The sequence below is a fragment of the Peromyscus californicus genome, unplaced genomic scaffold (assembly GCF_007827085.1).
Source record: "Peromyscus californicus insignis strain IS unplaced genomic scaffold, ASM782708v3 Scaffold_9__1_contigs__length_137607984, whole genome shotgun sequence".
Lineage (NCBI taxonomy): Eukaryota > Metazoa > Chordata > Mammalia > Rodentia > Cricetidae > Peromyscus > Peromyscus californicus.
The window spans coordinates 42,242,761-42,256,285 of NW_026294617.1; the positions used below are offsets into that span (position 1 = coordinate 42,242,761).

At 40.4% G+C, this 13,525-nt stretch overlaps 1 protein-coding gene across 3 annotated transcripts in view; it reads left to right on the forward strand.

Moving 5' to 3' along the window:
* Mme (membrane metalloendopeptidase) overlaps positions 1-13,525 on the forward strand; it is a 78,257-nt gene that overhangs the window by 23,006 nt on the left and 41,726 nt on the right. For all 3 annotated transcript variants that reach the window (XM_052730789.1, XM_052730791.1, XM_052730792.1), the window contains exons 4-8: positions 8,477-8,638; positions 9,585-9,665; positions 9,764-9,859; positions 9,960-10,078; positions 11,340-11,405. In XM_052730789.1, coding sequence (XP_052586749.1) covers positions 8,477-8,638; positions 9,585-9,665; positions 9,764-9,859; positions 9,960-10,078; positions 11,340-11,405 — 524 coding nt within the window. The remainder of the gene's footprint in view (positions 1-8,476; positions 8,639-9,584; positions 9,666-9,763; positions 9,860-9,959; positions 10,079-11,339; positions 11,406-13,525) is intronic.

Here is a 13,525-nt window from a genome sequence, read left to right on the forward strand (position 1 = left end):
CTGTAGTAAGTCTGACAGTGAATCGAATCCAGGTTGACTGTGAGTAAGCTTGTGTCTGTGTGTATGTTCATGTGAGCATGTATATGTGTTCATATCCACACTGATGTCATTAGTCTTTGTTTTCAACTTCACTGTGTTTAGAATCACCAGGGAGGTTGAGGCACACCTCTGGGGATATGTCGGAAGGTACTTCCAGTGAGGAGTAACTGAATCAGAAGACCTGCCTAGAATGTGGACTGCTCCATCACATGGGCTAGGTTCCCAGACACAATAAAGGTGGAAAAAGAAGAAAACCAGAGTGTGCATGCCCTTCTCTTGGATTCTGCTCCACCATGGTGCCAACTGGGCTGCTCTGCCATGCTTTCTCCACCACACCAGCCTAAGCCTTTCAAAACTGAGTCAAAACAAATCCTATCCACTTAGTCATTTCTGTCAGCTACTTTGGTCACAGCAATGAAAAGGTGACTAACAACCTGCCTACGCACTGGTGGTGAATTAGCCAGTGTCTTCAGACAAGTTCTAACTTGTGACCATTTGATTTCCTTGTCTTTTCTCTTTCCTTTATGGTGATGGAAAAGGAATAAGCATTCTTTAGAAATTATACTTTGAATTTTGGTCTATTCTCAGGCTAGTGATAGTCTGAATGACACTTTCCCAAAATGCTGGCCATCAATAGTGAGCTTCCCAGTCAGCCATGTGATTGTGGCTCTGACACTCTTAAGTTTGAGGGTTACTCAGCTACGATGTCATGTAGGCTGAGTGTATTAAATGTGTTTGCTACTTAATTGTATTTTTCGTGTCTGATGAGTTTATCGGGATGTACTCCTATTGTAAGTCAGGGAACATCTGTATGTGAAATACAGTTTTGAACTAATTACTCTTCAAGCTAGGAGACCAAAAATAGATCTCCTTATTGAGAGCACAGATGTGCTGAGTAATTCCACTGTGTACAAAGGCTTTCCACAGATCGTCTATGGAGTTTGAAGAGGTGTGTGGATATGGTTGGTCTTTCCTTCTCAGAGTCTTGTGCATCCCAGGCTGTCCTTGAACTTGCTGTGCAGCTAAGGGTGAACTTGAACTTCTGGTCCTCATGCTTTGCCTGTGTGTTCTGAGATTACAGGCATGGGCCAGCACACTGGTGCTGAGGATTGAACCAGGGCTTTGGGCATGCTGGGTAAGCACTATATCAACAAAAATCCACACCATCTCTAGCCCCAGTGATGACTTTTCTCAGTGCTGACCAATTAAGTAACTGTAAGTCTTTGCATTAGATTGCTTGGGCTGGAGCATAAATGGTGGTTCAGAGGAGTGTTTGAATTAAGTGATAAACCAGTGTACAGATTAATTCAGTCCCACCACACCCCATCTTTCTTCAGCTAACACAACAGGAGAGCAATTTGGAGCAGGGATTTTCTTCATTAAAAATGAAGAGTGGATTGTGAAGGAATCCAGAATGTTTGCAATAAAAGCTGTTTGATTTTTATTAGCATTAGGGTCATTTTCTTTTCAGGAATGGTCCCCCAGATTCTAGTTTGCATATTGCTGCCTTCTGAATGCTGATCACTTTGCTTTTCCCTGTGTTCTCCTTGTTCTTTCTAAATGTTACAGCTATGCCTCCACATTAGTTGAGGGCTAAGGGCGGAGGGCAAAAAAGGAGCAAAGAAGTTACCTTCAGAATTGTTGTCAAAGGAGATGTTTTTTAATTTGCTGAAGTTGCCTGATAAGTAATATCAGGCTTAGTGTCTGTTAATATAGCCCATATTTATAACAAAGGTCTAGTCATAAATGAGTGGCCTAAGGTCTTTACAGGAAGCATCTGCTACTGGCTGCCCTAACATTTCTCTGACCTCGTTTGGATACTTTTAGAGTATTCAGTTATTTTAAGATACTAAAATTAGAATGTTGTTTGGAGCCCGGCATCAGAAAGCTTAGAGCAATTTGGAAAGAACAGGCTGAACACATTTTTGCTCCTGTGTAATTTTTTACACCCTTCTTTAGTGCAGAACAAGAATGGTCAATGGAGAAGTTTTGCCAAAGACTAGGGAAGGGTGTCTATTTGGTGCATGTGTTATAAACAGATACCTGATCTATTTAATCTAATTCACAGAAATTTTTTATTTGTTTATTTATTTTTATATTATGTGTATTGGTGTTTGCTTGCATGTATGTCTGTGTGAGGATACTGAATTCACTAGAACTGGAGTTACAGACAGCTGTGAGCTGCCATGTAGGTGCTAGGAATTGAACCCAGGTCCTCTGGAAGAGCAGTCGGTTCTCTTAACCGCTGAATCATCTCTCCAGCCCTGACAGAAAGCTTCTTAAATGGAATAGTAGTTGAGAAATAAATATTGTATATTCTAATATTTGTTTTTGTTTTGCTCATTTTGTTGATTTTCATAGATGTCTCAAAAAAATCCAAATAGCCTCACTATTTGTTAATCCTGTGTTTGGTAATTTGCCTTGGCACTGAAATTTACTTTTAATCCTAAAACCAGCAGCCTGGGCTCTTTTGCAGAGATTCCTAGACATGTGGAAAAAAAGAAGAGTGTTTGAATGTCCATTCACACCTCCACTCATTGAGCCAAACAAGATTACCAAGGGTAATTTGTGCAGGTTGTTAGTGCCATGCCAGAGATCGATGGTACATACTCAGTGAGGTCCTTCAACAGAAACACACAACAAGTTTAGCTTTGGGTCAGTGACTACCAGAGGCTCAGCTGACTATTTTCTCTAAGCCTTATGATTCACTATACGCAAATTCGTATTGGCTTTATACATCAGAAAGGCCGTCAATAACAAGAATCACCCATATTTGCTTTGAAATGACCAAGAATTTATTCCTCATTCTTTTGAGAAGCATCAATGACCTGCTAAGTAGGAATCAAGTTTAAAAATGAAGTCAATGAGGAAGTACTGCAGTTGCGAACTTTGTTCTTTCACTGCTCTGACAAGCTGATTTCCGGCTTCCTTTGTGTCCCTGACACTTGTCCCAGGAGCATGGGACAAATGCGGAGGTTGCTTTTAAAGTTCATGTAGCTACAGGACCAGAAAACTGGCATCTGGGAAACATTCTTATAGAAACATTAAAATAGTTGTTATTTGTGGTGCCCCAAATCCTATCTTCAATTAGCACACTATCAGTATTGTTGGAAAGAAGGGAACAGATAGGAAAGAGGAGATCATGTGACATGGACCTATGGGCATTCAAAGATAGACCGATGATTGCCCCCGGCTTTTATGTGATATTGGAGTTACAGCCCTGATCGTTGCACTCTCTAGACAAGTGCTTGGCCATTGAGCTACATCCCTGCTTAGGGCTCAGAACAAGGAGAGATGATGGAGGACAGGAAAAAGGCAGTTTTCTTGCCATCCATCCTGAACACCCAGGGGAAATTGCATCATAGGTAGAGTCTGGGCAGGAAGAGGTGGAGGCTGAAGTCAGTGGAGTAAGTGTGTGAAGCCTGTAGGAGAGGCCATGGGCGTGACACACAGGTGAGGTTCCTAGGAACTCAGCAGAAGTTACCACTTAATACTGTTGCCGTACGAGTGGTTTTGCACTTGCAGAGGAAACATCTCTGAGTTGAAAATTACAAGACATCTTTAGTTTCTGATAGTCAGTCTTCTGGCCCATTTCTCTGTTTATTGCTTGTTTAATCTGGTGCATAGTAGAACCAGTAAAGAAACCTTAAATATTCCGAATCACCCCCAAAACTGATATAATTGAGCAAAAATAGATCTTACACATTTGTTTGTTTCAAAGTCTTTTTGTCAGGGTTGGAAACTACTGCTCCCCAAGCTTTTTGCTGAGATTTTTTTGGGATCCTTTATCCAGCGTACTTTGAATATTGGTCAGACAGATCTCGGCTCCTGTGTGTTCCATTGGCTCACATTCCATTCCTGCTTGTCCCAGTGCTGCTTACGAGAAATGCTTACTCCATCCCGATGCTCTAGTCCCTGGTGGTCTGCCCTGCCTTTCTCCTGCGAGGAGGGAGTCTGTGACTGGAGAGTGGCATGGAAAAGTGAAGAGGAGGACTAGCAAGGACAGAAGAAAACATAGTTGGGTTGCAGTAGAAGAGAGAAGCCCGTGGGAGGCTCCACTAGTCCCATGGTCCAACCTTCCGGGCCATCACATGAGGAAACTCTGCAAACACATGCACCAAGGAGCAGGTGTTATACTTCTAACATTTACTAGCTGCTGGTCTTGTGAAAATTACTCAATCACGTGCAACTAAGCAGCAACAGAACTTTGGAATTCAAAGCAAGTCTCTCTGACTTAAAAGACTAAAATGTTTCCCCAGCTTGTATTCCATTTCCAAGTCATACCCACACAATACACCCTCGGTAATGAATACAGTAATTAATGACTTCCCCAGATACTGGCTGAGCTTGTTTTTAAATTCCCAGAGTCAAATAAGTTGGGAGAATGTTACGAGGAGATTAGTTAGGGAAAAAATGGTGCGCCATTTATCAGCCCAGAACATTCAGAATTGTCGTCTATAAGAAATAAGCTCATTATTAATGGGAGATTACTTCGCTTGTCTTTATGTGACTAAATTTTAAAAATTAACTTTTTCTTTATAGCAAGGGTAATGAATGCATATTCATCTAATACAAATTGGGAAATAAAGATAAGCAAATATTACAAAATTAAACACACCCATACCCCCTCCCCATAGATATAACTATACTAAGTACCTCAACATCTACCCTTCTGGAATTTTTGGGCTTTTACATAGAGCTTTTTAACATTGTAGCATTTTTTTTCTCCACTCTACACCTACCTGCTAAACAACATTCCATATCAATACATTTGCCTTTTCATGTTTACTTATTGAAGTAAATAATTTTGCTTGACTTTAAAACACAGTCATTTATTCAGAAGTCAGAAACATCTGAAGAGCAGGGGTGTGGCTGTGTGTGGATGTCCAGCAATTCAAAGGACAGCACAAAACAGAAAGACAGTTACAACCAATTTGACAGTCATGCATGTTTCCTACAGTTCTTCTACCCACGTCTACTGCTGACTTCAAAGAAAAGTCAACACAGTGGAGGTCCAGAGGATAAGGTGCAAGATGAGAATCAGTCCATGATAAGAGATTAAAGGAAGGTTCATCAAAGACTCAGCTTAAAAGTGCTAGCCTGTGACCTGCCTTAGCCTATGGCCCCCAAATATTCATCAGAACAGAACTTTCTTTGAAGTGATATGAAGCACTGACACTCAGAGCCTTCTCTGGTCAATGGGATTTATAAGAGAAATGTTGTTTCTCTGGACTAGTACAGATGCTGGGATCTGGCAAGGAAAGCTGGCCTGAGAGGGAATATTAATCCATTTCCCCATTGTGGGGGGTTTGGGAAGTTCACATGCACTCAAGGGACTGATTTTTATACTCATGAGCACGGAATTTCAACCAACACCATTATTTTTATACGAAGTGTTTGATGGGGTATGTAGGATTCCAAATGGGCTGTAGCATTTACCGTCGACTCCCACTGTTCGTTGTGCAAGCTCATTGCTTCTTTATGACTTTTCAGTAGATTGTGCTATCCTAGGGTGTTCGAATAAGCCACCCACTTCCCAGGAGAGAGGACGAGTGGACTTGGTCCCCAAATGCCAGTGACTTTTACAACATCTACCTTCAACTTTTCAAACAGAAAAGTTCAAAAGAAAAATATGTGCAGAGTGTAGTTCTAGAAGGTCTTTAGTGTGTTCAGGCTCCATTTTTGAGGGGTTTTCACTTCACATGACAATCTTCTTAATTGGGGGTGTTGATTTCACTTTCTCCTGCCATTGGATCTTTTCTTCTCTATTTTTTAGGTTTTCTTCCTTCCTTCCTTCCTTCCTTCCTTCCTTCCTTCCTTCCTTCCTTCCTTCCTTCCTTCCTCCTCCTCCTCCTCCTCCTCTTCTTCTTCTCCTCCTTTTTTGAGACAGGGTTTTTCTGTGTAGCCCTGGCTGTCCTGGAACTCACTCTGTAGACCAGGCTGGACTTGAACTCACAGAGATCCACCTGCCTCTGCCTCCCAGGTGCTGGGATTAAAGGTGTGCACCATCACCACTTCCCAGCAATTTTTTAGGTTTTCTTCTCTTGTCCTGTTGTGTTCAGGCTAGAATTCTTCCTGTTGGGTCTTGAGCGAGCGAGTGGCGTTTGACCCTGTGAGAACAGAAGAAAGAATTACCTTCATGGAGCTAAAGTTTAGGTTGGGGAGAAACCGAATTTGTTCCTGTGTGCTGAGGATGATACATGCTGATGTGGGTATTGTGGGGATGGTGTTTATCAAGGTGGAGGATTTAAGCTGGGTTTTAAAAATGCCTGCAATTTCATAAGGTGAAAAAAAAATGCAGAAGGGTTGGACTGGTATAGATAGAGTCCAGTAAAACAGGAACTGAGCTGACTCGTGGGAAGAGAAGAGGACACAGCTCAGGCATATAACTGCACCCCATTAATGGGGTGACATAGATGTCAGTTGATGGGCACACAAAACGATTAATGGCATCAACAAATTGGTGAGGCAGACAGAGAAAGTGTCCACAATGAAAAGCTCAAAGAAGCTTCATCCGAACACCAAAGATTGAGTGAGGCAGTGAACTCAAAGGAGTCTAGAGAGAGACATTTTCCTTATGGCTCGGAGTCACAGAATTTTAGGAAAGTGGGCCATGGGCCAAACCTTGAAGGGTAGGTAGAAATTGAAAAGAAGCAGAGAAGGGATCCAGAATATGGGCTGAGGAGGTCAGAAGCAAAGGCTCAGGGCTAAGAAACATTGGAGTATTTTGGCACTCCCAGTAGGCCTGTCTTGTGGGAACAGAGGTGAATAAAAATGTAGATAGGAGAATGGGAAGAGGATGGCTTCAAGACCAAGTTAAAGACTTTGTCATATAACCTGGAAAATGACAGGCCACTGACATTTTTGAGTAATGTTGTGGCCAGTGCAAAAGGGTCTTTAGGGAGTTTAATCTGACACATGAGCAGAATATATGAAAGAGAGAGCCAGTGGGATGAATTAATCAGCAGAAAATGAAGATGTAAACTGGGTTGATATTGAACATGGACAACAGGCTAAGGAATTAAAAGTTAGCAAAGGGATGGAAGTAATACAGAGTCTTTCCCAAGAGCTCAATCCTAAGAGTCTGTTCTAACGATATGCTGTGTACCATAGCATGGAAGTTTAAAGATGACTGATTTGGAGGAGGGATAAAAATTAGACTTGAGGTGGTTGGCAAGTAAACACATCCTAAACGTGCATAGAATTAGGGGCTTGAAGCTCAGCTGCAAAACTTACCATACCAAGTTAAAAAAAAAAATCGACACAGCTCAGCAATTGTTTCAAGTTTTTAGTTAATTAATTAATTGGTTCAGAAAGTGAAGTACTTTCAGAAGCTCACTTGAATATATATACTCTGCTGATACCAGTGAATTCTCAATTGCTCCTTTGTTTTCACTACAAAACAGTTGAACTTACTGTGAGAAAGGACGCTGGGAGGATTGTAGGGGGTGGGTCTGCTCTACTCCAAGTGTAAGTGTGTGAGCCTTGTGCCTTATTCTAATCTTCAGAATGTAATAATTCATATTTTATCAGTTATAGCACCTACAAGTACATGTCTTATGCAGTGTAAATACTCAGTGTTGTGTTTTCATCACGATTTTTCAAACACCTAAGAGTGGACCTCAGAAAATCTTGCAAGCTTACAACCAATTTTATAACATACTCTCCATAAACAAATGCAAATTGGGCATGAATTTTAATTGCGAAATTCTGTGAGTGGGACTGGAGAAATAGCTCAGTGGGTAAAGGCTCCTGCCACCAAATCCGGCAATTTGAATTTGATCTCGGGACTCACACGGTTCAAGGAGAGCACCAACTCCCATGAGTTGTCCTCTGACCTTAGATTCATGCTGTGACACACCTGTGTACACACACATAAATAAATAAAAATGTAATAAAAATTTAAAGAACTGTAAGCAAGATACAAAAACTAATGACTGGCTTCAGATCCCTACTGAGCTAATAAAAATCCACTAGCAATAGCTCTTCATCCTTCGGAGTTTCAGAGATAATTTGAAGGACGCAGCACCCGGAAAAACAAGTAGCTCCTGAAAGTTACCAGAGTGCAGAATGACACTATGTTAACCATAGGCCAAGATGGCCACCACAAAGTAGACCTATAATTCTTTTTCCTTGAAGTCGTAAACTGTAGAAAGTTCAGTTATTTGGAGCCAGGTGCAAGGAGACACATTAGGAAACAGTGAGGACTTAGGACGGAGAACTCAAGCCACTCAGAAATAAAACAAACCCACTATAGTAGTAAAGGGCCAGGGGACTACAGACACAAACTAGTCATGATGCCATCAGAGTGGACTATTATGTAAATACAGAAAAGAGCCTCTGTGCAGCTGATGTGAAGAAGAGCTTCCTTTTCTCTTTCCAGCCTACTTAAGCAATACATCTTTCAATTCATCTGATCCTCTCTCTGGTCTTGCAGCGTCTCGACTGATCCAGAACATGGATGCCTCTGCTGAGCCCTGTACAGACTTCTTCAAATATGCTTGTGGAGGCTGGTTGAAACGCAACGTCATTCCAGAGACCAGTTCCCGATACAGTAATTTTGACATTTTAAGAGATGAGCTGGAAGTCATTTTGAAAGGTTAGTGTTGACAGTGTCTGTGAATTGAAAATTTTTCCTCTGACATCCATTTTTTAGAGGTGTAACTTCTGGCCATTACAGGAAATTTGGCAAAAGATTACAGTTTTTATTTCCTTCAGGATTTGCAGACATCCATTGAGCCACTCTGAGGGTAGTAGACACCAAAATGGATGTATTGTCATCTCTTAACGTTCCCTGATTTAATTTTAAATACACAAGTTCTAAAGCTCTTCATCCCCATTGATGGTGTCTTCATGTCATTTTATAGAAGGGAAACGTTTAATGGTTGCTACTGAACCATTTCCACAGATGCCCCTACTCAGCCCCGTGCTGTGTTAAAGTTGCTGAAGATTTTACCAGGCTTTGTCTTCCCTGAAAAGTGGAGAATGTTTAGACTCATCTCTACCATCTCCATCCATCCCGTTATCTTCTAGAAGTTGCTTTGTAGGAAAAATGGGAGTTTCCTGTTTTACAATCTAAGCAGGAAGAACAATTTATTTGGATCATGCATTGCACATTCACACAAAGATAATTACTTTCTAGTCATCAGAGGATTATCTACACTAAGTCCCAAATTCCTTTGTGTTATTTGTTTTGTACAAATCTAAAATTCAAAAGTAACTGGTACCTGAGGCTGAGAAACACACACACACACACACACACACACACACACACACACACACACACACACACACTCACACACACTCATACACACATACACATACATGCACACATGCACACTCATATGCACACACCTTCACAGTCTACTCAAAAAGACTTACACAAACCTCACTTCTGTTCTAGGAGTGATGGCTTGGTTTTTCTCAGGATTTAAGAATGGGGAGGGAGAAAACATTTATTTTTAGTTAGACCTATGTTGAAAATGTTAATAACAACTCCAAATCAGCAATTCTATTGACCCATTTTACTAAATGCCTTATTTCAGATGTCCTTGAAGAACCCAGAACTGAGGACATAGTAGCAGTGCAGAAGGCGAAAACCTTGTACAGGTCCTGTATAAATGAGTGTAAGTGTTCTTTATTTGAAATGTGTGTATATTAGTAACAAAATAGGAATAGAATATGCGTAACCCCACTTTGTATTTATTTTCCTTGTTCCGAAAAGCTGCTATTGATAGCAGAGGCGGGCAGCCTCTACTCAGACTGCTACCAGATATATATGGGTGGCCAGTAGCCTCAGAAAATTGGGAACAAACATATGGTAAGACCATTTCCTTCTTTTGAAATTAATAATTTCCACAATATAGTATTGCTAATGAAACACCACTTCAGAAAATGTGCTTCCCCTTCTCTTCCTTCAGGTACTTCTTGGACAGCTGAGAAAGCTATTGCACAACTGAATTCTAAATATGGGAAAAAAGTCCTCATTAATTTTTTTGTTGGCACCGATGATAAGAATTCTACCCACCATATAATTCATGTAAGTGTGTGTGTGTCAGGCAGCCAAGGCTATCTTTAACTTGTAGTGAAATTCCCATGTACATTGTTTTCATTGATATTTGAGTAATGCCAATTCTCCCTTTCATTTCATGAACTAGGGGGTAATAAATCCATGCCCTGGCTCTCAGCCCTGGGGCGCCATCTTAAAAGGGTTTCTTGGTGATATGTTTTAGACACTCACCTCTCACTCTTGTCTCTATTTTAGAGAGCTTCCTAGGATCCTCTTGTTATGAAAATAACTCCCAGTTTCTTTGTATGTATCATGCTTTGTTTTACATAAAGTAATGTAGGCCTGGAAACCAAAAATTCCTCTTTGATTTAAAATAAAATACCCCAAAGGGGATTTTGAACACAGTTTTGGTTTCCCCTAAATCTGAGTGAAGGTAAATAAAATACCATCCTTTTAAGGGTCCTTCATGCAGAGATGTGTTGGACTCCTCCAAACTTCAAGGAATCCCACCTTTATCTATCAGTGCTCTAGGTTACTAATGCATCCTATTCCGCCATGTACCGCATAGGAAGCAGTCTCCCAGAGCGCTCAGTGGGCCCACTTGTCCTTCACATTGGTGCCCAAGCTGAACCACATACACGAGAACCGCAGACCCTTTTCTCACATACGCTACTGTCCGCACCTGCTAAAATCCTTCCGAACACACACCTCTGGGGACATCTTAGGGGTGGGGTGGGGTAGTCCTCTCCCTGCCTCTTTGGTAGACAATCTCAAGATTTCTGGCAAGATTTACATTGGCAAATAGGTTGTCGAGTGACTATAGTGGTTTTGCATGTCTCCACTACCACACACCCAAATAAACAAAGGACATGACTTACTTCTTTCTACCAGTTATAATACATCCCAGTTAAGGGTGGTGCAGACAAACATGGCCCCAAGGGACCACATTAGAATGTCCAGAAACTGGGAAATCCTGTAAGTGTGTAATCTGGTAGCTCACTCGACCAGGAGCCTCATATTCTTTAGTTTGCTTTTATCTTCTGCTCTGAATTTAAAATCATTCCTATGGTACTTTTAGTTCAAGTTTTCTTTACTCTCATTCACATATGCACAATGGAATCCCCCGAATTATTGTTACTTGCAAGAAGTGTAGAAACCTTTCCTAGATGTTTATTTACTTCATTTCTGATTGTTGCACTTACAAACAGCAGCGAGAGTGGGCCTAGTTGTATTTTATCCAAATGTTTTACTTGCTGAGTAATTTGTTTTCTTCGATGTATATGTTTTACAGTTTGACCAGCCTCGACTTGGCCTCCCTTCCAGAGACTACTATGAGTGTACTGGAATATATAAAGAGGTAAATAAAAGCAGAGGGAGAGAAGAATCAGACACAGCCTGCAGCTCCATCTGTGCAAACCTTTAATAACGAAAAGGACTCTAATGTAAAACTCCTTCCATTCTTTGCTGGGGAAATACCAAAGCCACACAGTGCTGAAGTTCCTTTGATAGAATGAACATTCCCACTAGACTAATGGAAGTCAAATAAGGAAGCTTGGAATTCCTCTCATGAATTTTGATTCTTAGTTTTTAAGTCATATGATACATTTTTTAAAAATCAGTTGTAAATGTTTCCATTCATGTCTAACTTGGATCATTTAACAAAAAACGAAAAGTGTCAGATTAATCATAGTAGAACATTATCAGTAAGGACTGGGGATTGACTGGTACAGTGAAAAGTACCCTCCAGAACTTTTTCAGAGAACTATGCAGATAGGGCCATCTACCCCCTTTCCCATAGCACCTAAGCCATGGACATCACATCCCACACAGCTGTTGTTGACCTGGATTGTCTTCTTAGTATCTCACAAGCTTACCTGTCTTAGACTATTGTGAACGTGTTCTTTCTTACTGATGTAAGGAGCCCCAGCAGACCAAACCAGCAATGTTGAGTGTGATTAGATATCAGAAGGAAGGAGTTTGTCTTATAGATGCTTTTCTCATAACTCTTTTGAAACACAGAAGAAAATTATGGTTGCTTTTCATGATCCTAAAGAGTCACATTGTGGTAGTATGACTGGAACCACTGCTTGGCTAACATCATTAGGTAGACATGGTTGTGTTTTGCATTCATGTTAAGTTCAAATAACATGGTATATAAGTATCTGTTTGAATGGATACACAACACTGAAATTAAGAAAAGTACATACATTATAATATCAAAGGCCATTGTTAATAGCACAGGTAATTGAACTTATATAGAATATCTGAGTGATCTAGTTTCTGTGTGGGCTGCAGCTGTTGGCTTTAAGAAGTGTCCAGCTGTTTCCTGTTGCAGAGTTAAAAATGAGGGAAGATTGTCAGCTCATTTCTTGTCATTTTCAGCCCAAGAACTGTTCATATTTACAATTGTACTCTTAGAAACTGTTGGCATTTTCCAATCTTAGATAGTTTTTATTTCATAGTTTAACATTTCAGATATCAAACTATAACTGATAGTCAAGGTGGTGAAGTTTCTTCCTTTTTTTCCTTTGATAAGATTTTATGAAGATGATAGAATATTTTGTGAATTTCATTTTCCATGTTAGTTCATAATGTCAGACAGGTGACAAATTGGCCATTTGGGGTTTGCATCTGATACAGAAGCATTTTTACATAAGCTTTAAGACTTGCTTTATTTTAAATTTTGAATTGTTGTGCATCCGTTGCAGAATTGGGCCCTTCACTTAGTAATACACATTTCTTCCTATGTCTGTAGAATTAGAAACCCTAAGTTTGCATTTTCAAAGGGCTGTGCAGCCAGAGCCGTCCCAGTCACTCCATGGAGACAGAGCATCATTTTCTGCCTCTGTGTAGCCATCATCTAGGAGATTCACTGATTTACACTGACTTTCTTGTCTCTTTAGGCATGTAAGTTGGTACTGGATTGGGTTTTGTCTGAGCTGCAATAACAAAAATACTCAAAATTACAGTACCTGCAGCAAAAGACAATATTTCTATTTCCCTTTCTGATCTCAAAGCATGTAGTCCAGGTGAGGTAGGGCACGTGGGACTCCCTGTGGCCTCAGCTGCCTTTAATTTTACTCTTCTAATCTCAGTCTGCTCTGGAATTTACACTAGTCTGCCTGGTCAGAATTGGTTCATTGTGCCATATTCATGTTTAAGGCCAAAGGGAAATAGAAAAGAAGGAAAATGCTGGACCATTTCCTCTAATTTTTTAACTAGCAGATTTCTTTGGTTTTTGAGAAAGGGTTTGCTCTGTGGCCAGGGCTGACCAGGCTGCCATGTGGTTCCCACTAAGTATAAAGGAGGCTAGAAAATGTCAACTGAATTTACTCCTGTTTTTGATGCTATTGTAAATTGGATTTTTTCATTTCTAAGTCAAGTAATTCAATTTTTGTTTGCATAACTGCTATTGATCTTTGTGTATAGGTTTCTTTGAACTGCTTCAGTTCTAACACTACTTTTGATGACACCTTT